The 19,435-nt window shown below is 55.0% G+C and overlaps 5 protein-coding genes across 5 annotated transcripts; 4 read left to right on the top strand and 1 right to left on the bottom strand.

Annotated features, from left to right (window-relative positions):
* Positions 1 to 1,793: 1,793 nt before the first annotated feature.
* C8Q71DRAFT_784268 (Yqey-like protein-domain-containing protein) lies at positions 1,794 to 2,818 on the top strand. The gene is made up of 5 exons (XM_047925024.1): positions 1,794 to 2,013; positions 2,072 to 2,115; positions 2,165 to 2,197; positions 2,263 to 2,367; positions 2,423 to 2,818. Exons 1-5 carry the CDS (start codon positions 1,884 to 1,886, stop codon positions 2,726 to 2,728), a joined length of 618 nt encoding a protein of 205 aa, XP_047773994.1. The 5' UTR covers positions 1,794 to 1,883; the 3' UTR covers positions 2,729 to 2,818.
* On the bottom strand, positions 2,819 to 5,905 carry C8Q71DRAFT_784267 (uncharacterized protein). The gene is made up of 7 exons (XM_047925023.1): positions 5,584 to 5,905; positions 5,432 to 5,524; positions 5,232 to 5,384; positions 5,017 to 5,175; positions 4,813 to 4,963; positions 4,349 to 4,754; positions 2,819 to 4,285 (listed from the first exon to the last, which is right to left on the bottom strand). Exons 1-7 carry the CDS (start codon positions 5,770 to 5,772, stop codon positions 2,917 to 2,919), a joined length of 2,520 nt encoding a protein of 839 aa, XP_047773993.1. The 5' UTR covers positions 5,773 to 5,905; the 3' UTR covers positions 2,819 to 2,916.
* An 820-nt stretch (positions 5,906 to 6,725) lies between these two features.
* C8Q71DRAFT_784263 (amidohydrolase family-domain-containing protein) lies at positions 6,726 to 9,731 on the top strand. Its single transcript, XM_047925022.1, has 16 exons — positions 6,726 to 7,092; positions 7,147 to 7,269; positions 7,324 to 7,395; positions 7,445 to 7,569; positions 7,625 to 7,790; positions 7,843 to 8,005; positions 8,064 to 8,088; positions 8,139 to 8,262; positions 8,315 to 8,340; positions 8,391 to 8,498; positions 8,560 to 8,713; positions 8,769 to 8,796; positions 8,851 to 8,884; positions 8,937 to 9,109; positions 9,167 to 9,207; positions 9,277 to 9,731. The coding sequence occupies exons 1-16, from the start codon at positions 6,738 to 6,740 to the stop codon at positions 9,459 to 9,461; spliced, it is 1,902 nt and encodes a 633-aa protein (XP_047773992.1). The 5' UTR covers positions 6,726 to 6,737; the 3' UTR covers positions 9,462 to 9,731.
* Positions 9,732 to 9,761: 30 nt separating this feature from the next.
* Positions 9,762 to 15,692, top strand: C8Q71DRAFT_784259 (SNF2 family N-terminal domain-containing protein). Its single transcript, XM_047925021.1, has 32 exons — positions 9,762 to 10,034; positions 10,082 to 10,180; positions 10,245 to 10,613; positions 11,283 to 11,381; positions 11,433 to 11,759; positions 11,817 to 11,891; positions 11,947 to 12,017; positions 12,073 to 12,148; positions 12,202 to 12,223; positions 12,271 to 12,298; positions 12,356 to 12,429; positions 12,488 to 12,513; positions 12,581 to 12,652; positions 12,714 to 12,764; positions 12,821 to 12,841; positions 12,901 to 12,932; positions 12,984 to 13,105; positions 13,170 to 13,197; positions 13,256 to 13,362; positions 13,424 to 13,496; positions 13,554 to 13,838; positions 13,896 to 13,939; positions 13,989 to 14,092; positions 14,151 to 14,218; positions 14,269 to 14,362; positions 14,416 to 14,448; positions 14,500 to 14,558; positions 14,612 to 14,656; positions 14,710 to 14,723; positions 14,777 to 14,818; positions 14,877 to 15,092; positions 15,149 to 15,692. Exons 1-32 carry the CDS (start codon positions 9,877 to 9,879, stop codon positions 15,488 to 15,490), a joined length of 3,276 nt encoding a protein of 1,091 aa, XP_047773991.1. The 5' UTR covers positions 9,762 to 9,876; the 3' UTR covers positions 15,491 to 15,692.
* Positions 15,693 to 16,333: 641 nt separating this feature from the next.
* On the top strand, positions 16,334 to 18,255 carry C8Q71DRAFT_692599 (PIN domain-like protein; the record flags this gene model as incomplete). The annotated part of the gene is made up of 5 exons (XM_047919880.1): positions 16,334 to 16,357; positions 16,419 to 16,763; positions 16,812 to 16,927; positions 16,985 to 17,162; positions 17,221 to 18,255. Coding segments are annotated over 5 exons (1,698 nt in total), but the record flags the coding sequence as incomplete, so codon positions are not given.
* Between the last annotated feature and the right edge of the window lie 1,180 nt (positions 18,256 to 19,435).

Genomic DNA, 19,435 nt, shown 5'->3' with positions numbered 1-19,435 from the left:
TAGGTCAGATGTTGAGATGAGCAGGACTGAAAGCCAGAACTTTATGCGAGCATAGAGTATACGTTGGCATTGCTACGGTACGGCAGTGTCAGATGCGACTGTCCTAGCTACAGAAGGCTTAAGCCATGGCATCACGTAAATGGTAGCCGGGAAACTTACCAGCGTATGCGCAACTTGAGCGCCGCTGACCCAGGGCATCGGAAGGTTCGGCCGTCCGCTATCGTAATCCTTGTCAAAAGGCTGCCTGATGCTCGTGGGCAACGTTAACGCTATGCCCGAGATGGTTTGACTGCCTCTCTGGCGCACTGCGAGTTGGAGATGTGTGCGGAGTGACGCGCGAAATCGAGGGAACCCACGCAGGTACGTTATCTCCCAAAGACTCCGGTGGGCCGACACCAAGCGCGACCTAACAAGGATAGCGCGACACGACGAAGGGAAGGTACGGAACCTCACCATGAGACCCATACGGATGGCTGGATGTATATCCGGGAGATGGTACTCACCTACTCGCGGGGTCCCCAAACTCCAAGATTCCCCGCGGTGGCCTAACGGACTCGGGCTTACCCATGAAGAACAGATCGCGCTAGCTGAGGCGCTTGACGCAGGTCACGGAATTGGAGGTCGACATACCGTCGCATCGAGTCTGGTCTGTGACTGAGCAGCCTCGCCACTTCACGAATCTAACTTGCATACCTCTTGAGGAGCCAAATGCGAATGTGCTATATTAAAGTCGACGGCAAAGGCACATTACAGGGTAGCACTTACCTCAGGCGGCTGTTATCAAGGATGCTCCGAGTCGCCTCGGGGTATCAGTAACATGCTGTGTTCAAGCGCATGAGTCACCTTCCTTTTTAAAGGACAAACGCTCTTACCACGACGGGGATATCGATATTCTCGAACGTTGCGGGCGCGTTATGCCCAAACAGAGGCCATGAGACAAGAGAGCCCATGGCATTCACAGGGATTGTTCTTTGAGAACGGTGCCAGCGCTATATGTTTGTTTCCGTGAATCGCCTGTACGCTATAACCTGAATGGAAGAATGGGTCACAGAATCAGACCTTACAATGAGTCTGCCAAGGAAGAATGCCACTAACCTCGAATCATGTTCTTGAGATCGATAGGCAGGCAACCGCGACGCCACCGCGGAAGCAGAGTCATTGGTACGATGCGAAAGCTCCCCACGTAAGGCCTTATAATGCAAAATCGGAGCGCTTCAGAGTGGGCTAATATCCGCGGCTCACCGACGCGAAAAGGCTGTGAAAAGCGACGCAGGTACAGCGACCAAAACCATGACTTCAGAATCCTATTGTCAGTGCGACTGCCATACGTCAGGAGTTCAGTGGGTCACAAATGACATACGAGTGTCATTCAGGACTACTTCGCAAAGAGAAATAAGACCTTGTGCAGCATCTAAAATTGTCCGTGGATGGGGTATTTCAATGCCAGTAATCATGGCCCGGGGCTGAGCCGGTATGATGAAGTAGAATTGATTGTTCGATTTCGATGATGCTTTCAAGGATTGTTCTCCAGTCCGATGAGATACAATTGAAGTCCGTGGAGTGCAGAAAAACTATGATCTGTGACTGAACTTAATATCATGAACATTTTCAGGACGCAATCAGAGGATGAGACTTACTACGAGAGACAAAAGCAACCAGTACTTACTTGGAGTGTTCCGCGCAAGTTTCAAACTTTCGACTCGGAAGAACGCGCGGGCGGCGCGGCAGACGCCAGTCACATGACCGTGCGGAGGTCTGCCAGCAGCCACCCGGCGGTGGCTAAACCACTGCAGCAGCTTGCGACTTTGGCTGTGACTTGAAGTCTGTATCTACGAGAGTGCAACTGTACGGACCGCTGGGCAGACGACATCAACCTCCTCAACATGTCGGCACTCATTTTCATGCGAAGGCTAGCCGTACGAAACGCGCTGGCACGTACTAGCAGACCAGCCACCGTACTGAACAGTACTGGCAGCCGTTTCATGGTGACAGCGGGGACAAAAGAGGGAGAAGGTGCGTTCCATTTGCAGACTGTACATCGACTGCTGAATATATTGTATCTATGCGTAAGGTATGCGCGCACAGCTCATGTCTGAGCTCAAAGCATCCATGAAGGTAATGCGGGCGGTTCTGCGCGCTTGCATTGTACTGACACGTTTGAAAGGCCAAGGACACTCTCAAGTCGACTGTTCTCCGCGTAAGTGACTGAAACCGTGCCTCTTGGGAATCGGAGGCTGACAACCTGCCGCGTCCCACTTGCAGTCCGTGCTGTCGGAAGTGTATGCGGCAGACAAGGCTCCGAATAGCAAGGGCCTCGCCTCTTCTGTCGTCATCACAGGCATTATGAGGCAGGGTCTCAAACGAAGGGTCAGTTCTATGGGCTATCATCAATGTGACGAACCGTTCTCTGACAGCGCAACAGTTGGATTCCGCGAGCCAGTACGAGAAGGCCTCGAGGGCGGACTTGGCTACGAAAGAAAAGCAGGAAGCCGAGCTCCTCGAAGGGTTGCTCCCACCATTGCTATCGGAAGCAGATGTCGACAACGCACTCCAAACTGCTCTGAAGGAATACCCGGAGTTGGTATCGGAACCGAACGCGCACAAGGCCAAGGGGCTCTTGCTCACGAAGTTATACTCGAAGGTTGATGTCGCAAATGTAGACAAGGAAGCCGCTGCTAGTAGGGCAGACGCAATACTGGCCTCGGCCAGGACATCTCAGTCTGCATGAGTTATGTTTCCGGATGCGTATTTATGTTGCTGAGTATTGTACACGATGCGTGCGTATAATGAAATAAAACCCTCCTCTGACAAAAACACGAGACACAACAAATCGAGAACGGACAGTCCGGAGTTTACACGGAACGGATCAATATGCCAGGAGAGCTTATGCAGACTGTCATCATTCCCGCTGGATGCCTATGACAGTGTGCTCGACTCGGAGCCAGCGGGCGCTGGTGTTTGGGCGGGTCCGACCGCAGGCGCCGACGCCGCACCGTTCGAGCTACCCGCGACCGCGTCATGCTGTCGCCTGAGGAATGAAGAGCCTTCGCGCGGTGCTGTCTCAGTCGTCGGGGCCGCAGCCGGGCGCTCCTGCGCTTGCGCCTGTCCGCTCGCGCTCGCGCTGGCAGGTCCGGCGTGCGCAGGCGCAGGCAGGACACTCCGGACGCGTGTCAGCTCTTCGATACACCGGTACACGACGCCCGAGACACCCTCCAAAACGCGCAGGCGTTCGTCAATGGCCTCACGCGTGACGTGGTCGAGCCGCGCGAGCTGTTGTTCTGTGAGTGTCGCTGGGAGCTGCGCGAGCGGTGTGTGGGTAGACGCCGTCGAACCCGAGGAGCGCGCGCCCTGGTGAATTTGCGATGACAATCGCGAATTGGCTGCCTGCGATTGAGCTTGCAACGGGCTGCGGTGCTGGTTGCCATATGGCGTGTACGCCGCTAGGTGAGGAGGCGAGCGCGAAAACAGATCGTACAGTGGGATCAAGGACGGTATGTTCCGGCGGCCGTCGCCAGCCTGGTTGAGATCGCGCCTTGAGCCCTCGCCTTGACCAGATGGAGCATCCGCTGCAGGCACAGGCGGTGTAGCGCTCGCCGCAGATGTGGAGGCATGCGACGGATTCGCATCAAATGTAGTCGGATTTGGAGGCGCGAGCCCCGTTCTACGGAGTGCCGCCTGCGCTGCTGCATCCCTCGGTGTTGACCCGGACGGCTGACCGGCGTCAGAGCTGGTAGTGGGTGTCGGTGGCGGCGCGTCACCTCTTGTCGAGTCGGCTTGAGTGGCCGGGCGGTGGTCGGCCGAAGGGCCAGTTGGTTCATTCGACGAGGTATTCGCCGGCTGAGCGGGTGCTTGTGCTGGAGCAGGTTGCTGCGGACCGTTACCAAACCACCTTGGATCGACGCCCCAAGCCTGCCAAACACCACCTGGCCCATAGAATCCCCTGAAAGGCGGCACCGGCTGAGCTGGCGGTAGATGTGGATTCGGTGGTAGCTGATAATACAGCGGAGGCTGAGCAGGTGGCCAGCCAAAGTTCTGTGGCTGAGGTTGGCCTGGCGCGGGGCCTGGCGGCACCCCCTGCATGTTGCCGAAGTGACCTTGTGCGGCAGCCCCGGGCGGCGGGACACCGAGCAAATTGTTCAGCCATCCCATAGCGACTCCAGCTGGTGCCTGGCCTGCCTGGGGGACTGCGCCAGCCTGAGGGGCCACAGGACGAGCTCCGGCCTGACGGCCTCCCGCCTGAGCTTGGTTTTGGTTTTGATCATTTGTTTCCAGAACTGTGCGACGACTACGAGGGATGAATCAGACAACATCAGTAAGCAGGTAGTGAGGGCGAACACGAGAAACTAACCAGGTCGGGCAACTTTGCTGGCGTTCTAACCACGAACGGAGGCACTGGAAATGGAAAATGTGTCCACAAGGGAGTTTCTTCGCAGTCATGTTGGGCCCATCGGCATAGGTGGGCGCCTGACCCTCGGCATTTGCCTCGCCTGCTTGCGGCTGGGCATTGCGGGAGTACATCTCTTCGCGGCAGATGATGCACGTCCGATCGGACATCTCAGACAGCTCTGCTTCTGTCGCGTCCGGGTACCGACGATCCATGTCCCGGGTGGCGTTGTGATACCGGATGAGAGCACGCAGACGGGTGATGAACGACCGCGCGGTAAGATAGACATCGCGGATGATGTTCAGAGGGAGGCCGTAGAAGGTCATGATGAGCATGAAGAACGTCAGGTAGGTGATGAGCTTGAGGAAGTCTGCACCAAAATAGCATTAGTCCGGATGATTTGCATATTGGCATGCATGGATGCAGACCTGTGAATAGCTCAATATAGAAGATGTACATGCTCTTGTTCTCCATCGGGGGCGCATTCTCGCCTCCTCGGGCACGCGCTCGCCGGTAGTCGATGACGGACAAGATGTATCTCGCCATGGAGTTCAAGGCGCTTGCCATCAGGATAGCATACTGCCCCCGAAGATGATCAGCTTCCCAAAAGCGCGGAGTTGGTCTGCACTTACCTCGCTTGCGAACAAAACCATGCCATTCACTCCATGGTTCAGGGTGCTTTCCACGGCGAAGGCGAACATCACGAGGTCGACTGCCCACAGCAGGACGAAGAGGGTGTTCATCCGTATATGAAACAAGAGCGGCGGGCCTGGGTACGTGATTTGGTCCATCTTCGTGACCATCAGTACCATTGACACACCTTCGGACATCGGACACGCATGCGTACCGTTTCCACACGATCAGCCATGAGCCAGTGGAAGCACTTCACAAACAGGAGGAAGCCGAACATGATCACGAAGGGAATGTCGAAGTCGTCCCGAAATATAGTGAAGGCCAGGAGGGATTCTGTGACGAATATCCATGTCTGGTCGTAAAGCCTCTGCACGAGCATCAGTCGCGCTCGACTACGGGGAACTCATTGCATACCTCGACTTCGCGTGCTTGCAGCGGACCAAAGAAGACCTGCTGCAGAAGCCTCCCGGATCCAAGCGCAAGTAGAACTCCGGTATTGGCTAGAACCTGCGGAGGCCGCGGTCCGTTCAGTCATGCTTGGGGTTACAGAGCTGAAGCAAACGCACCAATACACTCCTACTGCTCTTGGACAGATAAATCGTCACTGAATAGAAATTGCTGTAACTCCGACACGCGTTGGCGATGGTACCGACGAGTAGTAGGACGCTCAGCACACAGTATAGGACGATGCGGTTGGAGGTAACGAGCGAGGTGAGAGGCTGCAGCCGCTGCCGCACGAGGTCGTTGAGGGGCATGGTGAGGTGACCCCGGCTCGAGGGGCAGAGTGCGAGGCGTCCGCCGCTGTCTGGGATGAGACCGGCGCAAGTAGAGAACGAAGAACGAGCAACCCGAGTGCAGCGGCGAGGGCACGTCACGGCGCCTCCGCACGCCGACGCGACGTGGCAATTGAATTTGCTGCGAATAACGGGACAACCGATAACCCTTTAATTATTGTCCATCCGCAATAGGCAATCCGCCCTAATTGTGCCCCGTGTAGCGCCCGGAGTTACCCGGCCCGCATCCACGAATGGAAGGTGTGCAAGAACGCAGATTACCGCCGGCGAAACGGTCTCTACTCGGTCTCTACGAGCTCTATCGTAACGACGACGTAACGATGCGGCGTCTGTCCTGGCTCCTCTTTCCTGTGGCGTACACTGGCTTACATAGCCCGCCCTCTTCGTACTTCACGATATCGACGCTCTAGCACAGAGGTGACGTATGCCAGCAGCGATAACACCTGGATAATTTCGCGAGCTAACGCGACGGGTATTTCCAACGCGCACGTATGTCGGAAGGTCAGAACGCGACCCCTGCTCGATTTTCCCAGCTGCTACATGTGTTTCGCAATTGAGCGGCGCAGAGCGACAGCTCGGATGCACGGAAAACATACGGAGCGGCAGGCGCTCGCGCTAATGGTTCACGCTTGTGGTTCTGATGGGGGCCCGCAGGCGCCCACAAGCGCTGTATGAGGTAAAGCGTATGTTTGGCGTCTGTCGGCAGCGGTATCCTTGCACGAAAGGCAAGGCAGCGGACCCCGCGTTTCACGCCCAGCATGTGCGCGACGCAGATGTTGCTCTTCAGGGACAACACCTCATCATAATTTTCTTCGCTCGATTTTCTGGATTCGCACTTGCCGGAGTAAGCTTCTCATGCGGCGCCACGACGGGCTACTTATAGGTCCCCCCTTCCCGCCTCCTGAGTCCCAGCCCACCCACCAAACATGCTCTCCGTCGAAAAGCAGTCTTCGGGCCTGCGCAACCGCACCCCTCCCGTCGAGGCTCGACGTAAGGTCGTCCCGACCTCCGAGGGGCCAGCGCTCGCGAAGGTGCCCAGAGGTGCTACTCCCGCGAGCCGGGGGTTGTTCGGAATGTCCCGCACAAATCTAGGCTTGCTCATCGCTTCCTTGACGCTCTCGCTCTATGCGCTAGTCGGCTTCCGATCGTTATCGACGGTGCCAGAGTCGTATGCCCTCTGCTCGCCCAATGGCCCCGGTATCTTCACCGTTGACGACGCAAGACCTCGGGCGCAGTGTCTCGTAGTACATCGCTCCCGCTTCACCGACATTGGTACACTAGGTACGCATACTGTGGGCGTCTTCCGGAGAAGACGTTAATCAGTGACGATCACAGAGGAGGTTACCGAACGCTGGAAGGACGCCTCCTACGCGTCGCGCAATACTTCGGACGTGCTAATTTCCGAACTTGAAGTTCGGTACATACTTGAAGGCCATATTATAGTCCCTGGTCTTAGTGGTAGGTTAGCCGTAATCGAGGCTGTGAATAGGCCCTTACTTCATAGGCGTTCAGACTCACATGCACACATCCTGGAGTATGGTGCGATGAAAGTTATCCCCCTCGAAGAGACGAGGACGGTGGAAGGTAAATCTATCAAAATAAGCATGTATCAATATCGCTCACTGCGTCATAGAAACGGTACTCAGAGTAAGGGACTACATACTAGAACATCCCGACATCCGTGACGACCAAAACAAGTTCATCGAAGGCTGGGGTTGGGACCATACTAAGTGGAAAACCCAAGCATTTCCTACGGCGGTTCGTGGCATCTCTTGTCCCGCAGTGCCGCACTATTCACACTGACAAATTCTAGGCACAATTTGAGGCTGACCCCGTGGTAGCGGACCGGTTGATCGTGCTCCAGAGCAAGGACGGGCATGCACTATGGGTGTCGAAGCGGGTACTCCAGTCCATAGGGACCCTGCCAGATGAAGTACCTGGTGGATTGATCGTCAGAGACGCATCTGGCAAACCGACCGGTGTGTATATCGTGAGCCGAGGTTCGACGGCAGCTGACTGTGGCTACTTTAGGCGCCTTCTTGGACAACGCACAGACCTTGGTAGAACGGCCCAAACCTACCCATGAAACGTTGGAAGCACGCTTTAATGCCACCGTGAAGGACGCGCTCGCCGCGGGCCTGACCTCGATTCATGATGCTGCTCTCGACCCCATGTCACTCGAATTCTTCCAGAGGTCCGACACAAACATCTATTCGCTCCATAATATGTACACTGACCAATACTATTTGCAGGCAAGCCGAAGACGGCAAGCTTCCAGTAAGGAAAGCTAATGTGGCTTTCAGTTCTATACTTATCTCTGTCATCAGCTTCGTATATACGGCATGACGTTCTTCGACGAAACGAAGGACTACTGGGGGAACCGAACCAGTAAGATCATTGGTGCCGGCGATGACAGGCTTACGGCTCGCAGCGTCAAGATCTTCGCGGACGGTGCGTATGACGCATACGCGTTCCTTCTGCGTTGCTGATTACCTCTTATCAGGTGCCTTACGAACTGGTTTAGCAGCGGTACATCCTCACGCCCTGGAATATGAAGGTGTGCTAATTTCAGCACGCAGCTGTACGAGCCGTACGCCGACAACCCGAGCACTTGTGGTGTCATGCGGATCGAACCGGACGTGCTGAACAGCGTGATTCCCAAATTTATGAAGGACGGATGGCAGGTGGTGCGTACAAAGCACAGCGGTTGTCTCATCTCCGTGTTCGTCTGACGACCTGACCTGCCAGAATGTGCACGCCATCGGTGATCGCGCGAACGGCATTGTGTTAGACGCATTCGAGGAGGCGCTGAAGGGAGTGAACGTGTCTGCTCTCCGGCCACGTCTTGAACACGCCCAGATCCTGACCCAAGCGGACATGGCACGGTTCGGAAAGTTGGGTGGTATGCATTCATTTCCTAACGCGCCTTTTTCTGATGGTGACTGACTCCCGACCAGTCATTGCCAGTATCCAGCCAACACATGCGTGCGTCGCTCTCTAAATAGCGCGCCTCGCGTGGTACTGAAGTGTCTTCTGCAGCACGGACGATATGTGGTACAGCGAAGAGCGCTTGGTGAGCTTCTCACGGAGCCGATCGATTGGGAAAGTCGCTAAATCTTTCGCAGGGCCCTGAACGTGTCAAGGGGCTCTATGCGTTTAGGAGCATTCTGGACCACGGTGCTCGTATCACTCTGGGATCGGACTTCCCCGTTGAAGGCGTGAACCCTCTCGCGGGCTTTTACGCTGCGATCACACGGCTGTCGCAGGACGGCCGATCGCCTCATGGGCCCGGAGGCTGGTGTGTAACCTTCGAGCTCATGACCCGCGTGTACATTGAGTTGACGATCTTGCTCAGGTTCCCGGAGCAGCGCATGACACGCGAGGAAGCACTGAAGGGTGCGTCATACTGACGAGAAACGCCTGGGGTCAATCTACTCATTGACGTGTCTTCTCCCCTCTATGCAGGCATGACGATTGACCCCGCCTACGCCTCGTTTTCGGAAGACACGCTCGGGTCCATTACACCTGGAAAACGAGCGGACTTTGTCGTCCTGTCGCAGGACATCATGTCCGTACCTGTGACGGAGATTATGAAGACGGAAGTCGTAGCCACCGTGATTGACGGAAGGCCCGCACATGGCGCGTTGTGAGTGAAAGACGCACCTTATGGACATTTAGCCCGTCAGGAGTTCGGATGGACGTTTCTCTCACTGAGGTTGTATTAGACACACCCTTTGGGCCGGTGGTTTTGGACAGCAAGATACCGAGATACCACTGACATGTAACATTCTAAGTCTATGGCTTATGTACATACCCGTTCATACCCTTCTTGAATTACTACGTTAAGTTGACTCTCAGATTGTACAAACGCGTTCAGCGAGCGTCTGGACACGACCACGTGCACGTGGCTAGGCGGCTGTGGTTGTCCCCGCGCCACTGGCGCGTCGCGTCTTGCGACTCAGCCACGACGACTCGCGTTCTCAGCCTTCCTCATCGTCCAACCTCAAACTTCTGCAGCTCTGCAATTAGAAATTGCTTAGACATCGCTTAGAAGGCGTTGAAACTATGCCTGCATTCCAAAACCCGCAAGCTGGAGCCCAGAAGCGAAAGTCTGACTTCCACGATCCAAACTCTGCCAATCGTAAACGGCAAGCGGTAGGGTCGACGAACGAAGGTTGGGTCGGAGGAGGCTCGTCGAAGGAGGTGTACTGGATGGTACAATGGTGCGCCAAACAGGATAGCATCGTTACTGATGGCTGAGATATCCCAGGCGAGCGCCGCAGTACAAGAAACACAAGACCTGGGATGGCGATGCAGTCATGCAGGTCATGGGCAATTCATGCAACCTGTTTGATATGGAGGGCAAACAGTGCGCATTTGTGGCCTTGAGTAGTGACTATATGCGCTTGCTCAGACTCTTCGCGCTGATTCAGGTTCTTGAGCGGACCGCTTCATGGCATCGAGTCTGCAAATGCGCTCGCCACAGGAGTCAATCTTAGAGTCGGGAACAAGGAGCTCGAAGTAGATCACGTTGTCTCACGTCCGGACTTCATGTCAGGAAAGTGCTTCACGAACGGACGTGCAGATTGTTCTTCCCCTGTCGTCTCATCAGTATCTGGGGCTATTCCGAAGCCTTATGCGCCTCTCAGACCCAAGTTGATGAATGACTTCAAGACTCCGAGCAGAGTCACCGATTCTGTTCCATCCAGAAAAGCGATCGAACTGGAAGCCGTCGACTTGGTCAAGGGTGACAGATCGGCCTCCAAGGGCAAAGCACAGGATTCATTCTGGACCGCGAATTGGTGAGCACCGTTGCATATCTTCATCGTAATATACAATCCTCCAGTCAGGAGGTTTCGCCGGAGTGTAACACGTTCTGAGGAGCGTGCCACGGCTGCGACGCTGCGGCGTGCTTGCGCTACCGGGGATAGAGATGATGAACGTGTCTTGTGCCTCTCATCTCATTCTTGGAGATGGACATTCAATTTGTAGGACGCAAAACGAAACGTGACTTCTCGCGGATCATGCCCTACGGAGGCATGCCTGCGTGCAATATACAAAATCCCGGTAGAGGTTGTCCGGCGTGCACCAGGGCTTTGCGCCGCTCGTCGCCGTCCGCTTTCCCTCTGCTCCATGCTAGTTCCCATCGCAACGCTGTGCATGTTGTGTACGATCATGCCTCATTCCAGTCTTCCCTTACGGATACTTTACGCTTCCTTTCAGGTAACGTGGTCCCGGATGGCATTGGCCGTCCATCGGATGGGCTGAGGCAATGCGCCTGGCGCGAGGGTGCATGCCTGGATGCTAGCCTTATGCAGCCTCAAAATGATCATGCGCATTCCACATCATGCCTAACGCATGCTTCTTTGACCTCGGGGCACTGGTTTCTGTATTCCTCGCATCGAGGGACTGTTTCGCGGCCTGAGGTTTTGTAGATCTTGATCAGCATGCTGACTTGTATTCACATCCAGGCGGAAGCCACAGCAGAAGAAGCATAAGACATGGGACGGGGACGCATATGTGAGCCTTCGAGCAGAGAAGATAACCCTCATATCCGAAAAGGGCATGATGTGAGTTCAGTCAGAAAGAATGTCCATGCGCATTGTTAACTAGGAGACTAGCGTCGGCGCAAAGAAGTGGGACGGGCTTCCACTGTACAGTGGATACTCAACATTCATCGGCGGAAGAGAAGTCGAGCTTGACAGCCAAATATCCGAGGCCGAACTGCCGACAATTGTCGGCTCATCCATCGAAGCCACTTTGAACCCTGAGCTTGAGAGTCCGCCGCAAACACCAGCTCAGCCTTCCTTCCTGGTCACCTCGAGGAGAGATTCCGCAGATACGAGCAGTAGTCCATCCACGAACTCGCCCGCGGCGCTGAAGAAGTTCGTCCCACCAACATCATTCTACGGGAAGGCGCCTGCAAAGCCGAAAGCAAGAGGACCTTTGTGAGCATCTACCGTCTTATCAGTCTTCCTGATACTAATGGACCGCGCGAAAAATAGGCACGACCCGAACGCCGAGGGGGCAATCGTGATGAAAGCTCCGACGAAGGAACATGCCGCGAAACATAACAAGAAGTATGCATTAGTTGCTCTCATCTTTGCCGGTCTTCCCCGTTCATCATGACATCAGGAATCTACCGACTGTCGAGGTCGTCATTGACCCCATTCTGGCCAGACGTCTCCGTCCGCATCAAGTTGAAGGTGCGTAGCGATGGGTTGTCTTTTGCTCGTTGTTCCCTCATCACATCCGACGAAGGGGTGAAATTCTTGTATGAATGCGTGATGGGCTTGCGCAAACACGAAGGCCAGGGGAGCATCTTAGCCGATGAAATGTAAGTGTTCGCAATAACACTCTGGCCGTAAACTAACCTTTCTTGCTTTTCAGGGGTATGGGTAAAACACTACAAGTGAGCGCCGATTTCCGGAACGCTCGGCCTCTTACTCATCTTCATAGACAATTGCCCTGTGTTGGACTTTGCTTAGTGCGTAGCATCTACGCTATGCCGCGTCTCCTGCCGGAAATAACCTTGTCGCCACAGAGCAAAACCCATATGCGGGCGCGGGTCCGGTCGTCGGAAAGATACTGATTGTGTGCCCAGTGACGCTCATCAATGTACGCACATCGATCCCTGGTCTGTGTGTGTCGCCTCACTTGCGTTCTGATCTCACAGAACTGGAAGAACGAATTTCATAAATGGTGCGGTCGTGTCGACTGTGTATTTCTTTGGAGAGTCGGACTCAGCTCCTTCTGACGCCGCATTTAGGCTGGGAAGGGACAGGGTAGGCGTGATGGTGGGGGACAAGGACAAGGCCTCGATCAAGCATTTTGTGAATTCGTGAGTTTGTTGCGAAAATTTCTTCGCGTTGGAAAAAGCTCAAGTGACCGTCATGATCTAGGAAGATACACCAGGTGTTGATCATTGGTTACGAACGCCTGCGGACGGTGATGTTAGTCGCAGACTTCTACTACTATGCGAGGTTGTACTTACGGGACGTGGAAACAGCTCCGACCTGGCTTACTGCAAGTAAGCGAGACCAATTCAGGGTACTAGCAGTACACCGGATTCACCCTGTTACCATGCAGCCCACCCATTGGTCTCATCATATGCGACGAAGGTACGTGCGCCGTCAAGACGAATGGTTTCGTCATTATGAACCCGACTTCAGGCCATAGACTGAAATCTGCGAACAACAAGACATCGACGATGTTTGAGGCGCTCAGGACACCGCGTAGAATCATTCTCTCGGGAACTCCCATTCAAAATGATCTTGGGGAATTTCATGCAATGGTGAGATGTTCCCAAGCCACGCATAAACGCCTGTCGTTGTATTGATACTGTTCTGATTACTCAGGCTGATTTCTGCAACCCTGGACTACTCGGTGAGCCTAACGAGGTACCCTATAGGCTCCGCCAAGCTAACCGGGTTGATCTCCCCAGACGATTATAATACGTTCCGCCGCGTCTACGAGACGCCGATCCTGAAAAGCCGAGCGCCCGGTTGCTCAGCGAAAGAAACTGAGTTGGGCGAAGCGCGGTCCGCACAGGTGAATTGTCGCATCCCCCGTGCTCTGCCGGGCTCAGTTGACCTTGCATACGCGCCCGTAGCTATCTGCCATAGCGCGCAGCTTCGTACTCCGGAGAGAGGCTACCATCTTGAAGAAGTACCTTCCACCAAAACGTACGTCTTACCTATACTCCACGAGTGGGGCATGCTCACAGAATTGCCATCTTGTAGACGAATATGTCGTCTTTGTCACCCCTACCAAGCTACAGCTCGCGATCTTCAACAAGATTCTATCCGCTGACAAGTTGGACAATCTTGTCCGGAACTCGACCGCCGAGTCGCTAGCGCTGATCAACATGTTGACAAAGATCAGCAACAGTCCAATCCTCTTGAAGGCGACGCTCGACCAGGCCAAGAACAAAGCTGGCAATGGAGACGCTATCAAAATGAAGGCCATCGAGGAGGCTGTGACTCTGCTTCCCAACAAGGCCAGAGTGGAGGATGTCTCCCTGAGCGGTAGGTCGCCTGTTGCCCTCACCGTCCATTCATCCACCCAACACTTATGTTGATCAGGCAAGCTGACCGCTCTTGCTACACTTCTTCGAGTGCTGCGTGAGGTGAGTCTCGAGGTTTGATACTAGCACTGCCGCTCCTGAGACTCCGCAGCGAACGGATGAGAAATGTATCATCGTATCGCACTACACGTCGACCTTGAACATTGTGGAGGCATTCTGCAGAAGCAAGAACTATTCGTATAATCGGCTGGATGGGTGCGCTTCGTCGTCTTATCATGTCTGTTCACCCGCTTACCGTGCGCACCGACGTCAGACAAACACCGCCCCCGAAGAGGCAGGAGTACGTCAACGAATTCAACAAGGCACCCCAGGCGAAGAGATGTAAGTGCGTCTCATAATGTCGGCTGATCAATTGCCTAATCTGCGCGAAGTTGTCTTCCTCTTGAGCTCGAAGGCAGGAGGTGTAGGCCTAAACCTGATAGGTGCTTCTCGACTAGTCCTCATTGACTCGGACTGGAATCCGAGGTACGCCACCTACGATACTATTATGAGGGCACTGTTGTCTAATGCAGCTTCAGCCATGACTTGCAGTCTATGGCTCGTATTCATCGGTAAGAAATCGCATACACTTAGTGGCGGCAATGGTACTCACGGCCTTGCAGCGATGGCCAGAAACGACCTGTCTTCATCTATCGCTTCTTGACCGCTGGTGCGATTGACGGTACGTAAAATGATCTCAATCTTTTCAGCGCGTAGTGCTGAATGACCCGGAAGAGAAAATCTATCAGCGACAGGTAACCAAGCTGGGGTTGAGCGATTGTATGTACATTCTGCCCCTCTTTCTGTATCATGGCTCACTCGCCTGTTTCCAGCACTTATGGGCAACGTGAGATGATGCGTTCTCTTTTCATGTCCCTTGTTGACGGCGCGAAATAACAGGGCGCAGAATCATCAAAGTCTGACTCATTCACCCGTAAAGACGTGAGTAGCCAACTGCCTGCATCAGTTATACGGGGATTCACCTTATTCTGGATCGCAGTTGCAAGACATCTTCACGATCTATCCACACACGGCGTGTCATACGCACGATCTTCTGGAATGTCCCTGCGAATCGTCTGGAGGGAAGATCAACGTAAGCGCCGATGAAGACCGCGGTGAAGCGACCGATGGGGAGAGTGATGAAGAGGAGCAACATATGCAATTCATGGCGGCTTCGCAAGTGAGACCAGAGCAGATGAACAAGCCTGACAAAGCAGTACGTCCACGACATATTACTCCGTCTTCATCAAGTCTCTCATCACTGTCATGCAGTACCTCAAACAGAAGAAGGCACAGTTGGCTGCACTTGGCGAATGGACCCACATCCACTGTCTCCGACGGAACGCGCGTGAACTGATACAAGACGACGTCTTGTCGGAGATGCTGTATTCAAAGCCCTCAAACGCGAAACCGGGTTCAACAGCGAGTCAGTCACGCCTAGAACGGATATTGGAAGCCGTTGATCTGGAGACAGTGCTGGCGGAGAGTGGCCCCGATCCGACAGTAGACGAAGTCCCAGGAGGGACTGTATCGTTCCTATTCGAAAGGGGCTCGAAGGCACTTGTAGATGAAGATGAAGAACAGCCGGATGATGACAGCCAGACTCACGCGTAGAACTGATCAAGATCATCTGCTTAGACTGGCCTTGGCTAGAATGGACAAGCATCTGGAGGCCATACACAATTTCCACTACTTCAATGCAGCATTGCCAGCGTAATACATACATCATACTGCTTTAGTTATACGTGAACGATGCGTGCACTGTCTCTGAGAGTTGATGCAGTTATGTGTCATGGTCCTTCAGCGTGCTTCCTGCCCAAAGTATGCTTAGACTCGTAGTCCCCGACTCCGACCGGAGGGAGAGAGGAGGGCTTTGTCCATCGTAACTCGGACCCTTGCCGGCGATGCCGCTCCCTCCGTGGAAAACACGTGATGTGATTCCCATAAACAGTATCGCAGCAATGCTCGAGGCTTGGATCCTTCCGTGTGTCTGGCTGCGTCTGGACGTCTGGACCTTCAAGTTCGAGCATCGTACAACTCCTCTCAAAGGCAGGGAAGAATCCTTTCATGTCAATAGTCCTCGCGTGCACCGTAGTATGTATTGCAGTAAGTAGGGGCCCGAGACACCCGGGCGGCGAAGCCGCCGCGGGCGCGAGGGCCTCCGATTGAGTCTCGGAACTGCCTGTCCCGATGGCACAATATTACAGTAATGTGTCCTAAGGTGCATCGTGGCAGACTGAGCAGTTGTGTCCCACCCAGGAGTCGGGGATGGCGCTTGCGCCGCTACGATCTACGTTCTGAGACGAGAGGATCGTCTTCGCAAGTCGCGATGCGTCACAATACACGGGGTCTGTGACAGGGCGTACCGCGACCACTCGGTGGCGTTAGGGGAGACGGTGCTCGGCGCGCTTACCCAGTGGTTACTCTTGTCCATTCTCTTTCTTCGTCTATCATGCGATGGGAGTGCAAGGCCTTTGGGATGTAGGAATTCTTTCTGCTTGATACTGAACTGCACTATATCAATCACCAACCGTGTTTCTAGGTCCTCAGCAAGGCCAGACAGTCGCGGTCGCTGGCGCATCTCGCGGTTATAGACGGCTTCGAGACGAACACATCCGGACGTAGAGCCTACCGCGTTGGAATTGATGCAAGTATATGGTATCAGCACGCCATGCACATACCCAAGAAGGGCGCGAACCCTGAGCTCCGGTTGCTATTCTTTCGACTGCTCAAACTGGCCGAACTACCATTCATCCCACTCTTTGTATTCGACGGCCGCGAGAGACCTCAGATGAAGCGCGGAAGCAAGAAAGGAAAGAGTGGATCTCATGCGCTGACGAGCGAGTTCAAGAAACTTTTGGACGTCTTTGGGATGGAGTGGCGAATGGTGAGTTCCCATAATGCGACGTGGCCGCGGTACTGACAAGGATACAAGGCGTTAGGAGAAGCTGAAGCTGAACTCGCCTACCTCAACCGAGTCAGCGTTATAGACGCAGTGCTCACGGATGACGTGGATACCCTCATTTTCGGTGCGAAGACAATCATGCGCAAGTGAGATACATCTCTCCTTCAACTAGAAGACGGTCGCCACTGACATGAAAAATGCAGTGCTAGTCTGAATCTCACCGGGAATCGAGCCAATCCTGCGACCAACGCGAACGGGAAACGCAGCGAATACCACGTCATGACATTCTCCTCTGAGTCCATACGGACACATCCGGATATACAAATGTCAAGAGGTGGTCTTATTCTCTTTGCGCTCGTGTCAGGTGGCGATTATGACAATGTATGTTCGTCATGTCACGCTATGCTCTCACACGTCACTAACTGGTTGATGAATTCAGGGGCTCAAGAACTTCGGTCCCCAGATAGCCCATTGCCTCGCACGATTGGGCTTCGGCGATCAGCTTCTCAGACAGTACGAGCAATGTCAAGGCCAGGGCATGGAGGCCTTCCTCACGCGATGGCGGGCGGACATGAACACAGAGCTACACACAAACGCCCACAACTTGCTTCGCTCCAAAATGCCTGCACTGAGCGTCCCACCAACGTTCCCGGACATGAACGTCTTGCGGTACTACATAAATCCGGTCTGCAGCGTGAGCGCTGGACGGCAGGGAGGCGGGAATCTCAGAGACAGCGGCGAGCTGAGCATCCCAAGGATCGCCACTTTCTGCGAGGACCATTTCGACGAATGGGGATACCGCTCCGCAATCATCAAGCGCTTCCGCGACATCATGTGGAATGCGGCTGTTATGCGAGTCCTCAGGCGCGCTGCGCTTGAAGCGGACGAAAAGGAAGCGACGAAACGTATCGCTGCAGGGCGGACGGATACGACTATTCGCGGACCATTGGAACCACCTGTCGCGGAAGAGGTGGGCACGACAGCGTGCCTCATCAAGAAGTACTTGTGCCCTACCGAGGTAGACAGGCGAGCGGCCGCGTTTGTTCGGCGAGACGACCCGCCTCCTCACAAACCCGAAACGCTGTCAGACAACAACCCACTCATCAGGAAAATCGTGGGCACCCGCCGACATGTCTCGACGGACAATATTCTGGAGTACCGCGTCGAGATCGACCCTACGCAGCTTGTCAGGCTCGCGGAGTTGGGCATCAAAGGAAAGCATCGAGAACCGCAGGGAGGTCATAGAGACGAAAACGTACCTGACTACGACGATCTTCTACCCGTCAGTTCTCAGGGTGGATCGCAGCCAAAGAAGGCAGGTCCGAAGAATCCGCCCCCAGAACCGTGCAGCGTCATGCGAAGTTGGGTAGCAGCATCAATCATGCGCCAGGTCCACCCTAGGCTCGTCAAGGAGTTTGAATCCGCGGAGGCAGCGAAACAGGCCAGGAAGATAGGAGGCAAGCGCAAGAGACAGGATGATTCGGAGGTAGAGGGCGGTAGCGAGGTCGAGGAAGCTAGAATTGCACCTCCTGCACCTACGCCGAGCCAACGAGCGAAGGCATCGGTGCCCGCGCTCGCTCACCGTACGATCCAGCAGAATAGGGATCTGCCATCCACCGCTACCAGAGGAGCACGTCCGGCCAGGATGAAGATCGACGTCCGCGCCGAGTCATCGTTGCCCCTACGCAATTGCGGGTTCATATTCACATTCCCAGATCCCGACAGCCCTGACATGCTCGCCGCGGAAGACGAGGAGAACGCGGGCATCATGGTCGATTTGGATGCGGATAATGAACCGCCCCAATTGTCCCAACATGTGTCACGACCCGGCATTGCTTCACAACCGAGTACATCCGCAGGGCCCTCGTCCACTAGGGCACGTACTAGTAGAGAGTCGCCTCAGGAGCGCCCCCGGGCAGGGTCCATGGAGTCAAGCGAAGAGGACGACTACAATAGCGATGTGCACGACGACGGGGTGCAGAATTGGCGGAACGCGATGGTGGACGGTGCACTGTCCCAGAGAAACCCATCCGCCAGCAAGTCTCGCGTGGCATCTGCAAGTACTAGAGGCAAAGGCAAAGGCAAAGCACCGCCCGCACGACGCCCTCGGGCGTCCGCCCCAGCCGCGAGTGCGCGGCGGTCCTCGTTGGACGCAGTCTCGGCGGCTTTCATCGACAACATGCAAGCTGACGATGCCGCTCCCGACGAGGACGACCCCAATGATCGCAATGCGTGGATGGACGCCCTCCTGCTGCCACGCGGTATGGGCAAGGCACCCGCGAGGGGCAGAATGGGAAGACCACGAGCTTCTGCTACGAGGGGGCGGCCTGCCAGAGGTGCCAACCCTCGGAGAGGCACGACGCATGTCCCTGCTCCTCGATCCCGGAATGAGAGGAGCGCCTCTCCTCCTCCACGGCCTAGAGCAGCTCGAGCTCGCGCTTCCACACCTCCACCTCCTGTCCGTGTGTCGCAACCTATGCCTCTGCCATCTCCCCTCGGGGCAAGAGCGCATGCGTCGGGATCCTCACAACCTGCACAACGCCGCGTGACGGCGCCCGTTCCGCTGTTCTTGCCATCCCCTTCGCCTCCTCCCCCACTGTCAGGGCGCAAGCGAGCCCGCTCGTTCCACAACGACGATGTCATCGAAATCGAAA

The sequence above is a fragment of the Rhodofomes roseus genome (genome assembly GCF_022264815.1).
Source record: "Rhodofomes roseus strain CIRM-BRFM 1785 chromosome Unknown C8Q71scaffold_29, whole genome shotgun sequence".
Classification (NCBI taxonomy): Eukaryota; Fungi; Basidiomycota; class Agaricomycetes; order Polyporales; family Fomitopsidaceae; genus Rhodofomes; species Rhodofomes roseus.
Note: the sequence above shows the minus strand (reverse complement) of the source record. Positions and strands in the feature narration are given on the sequence as shown.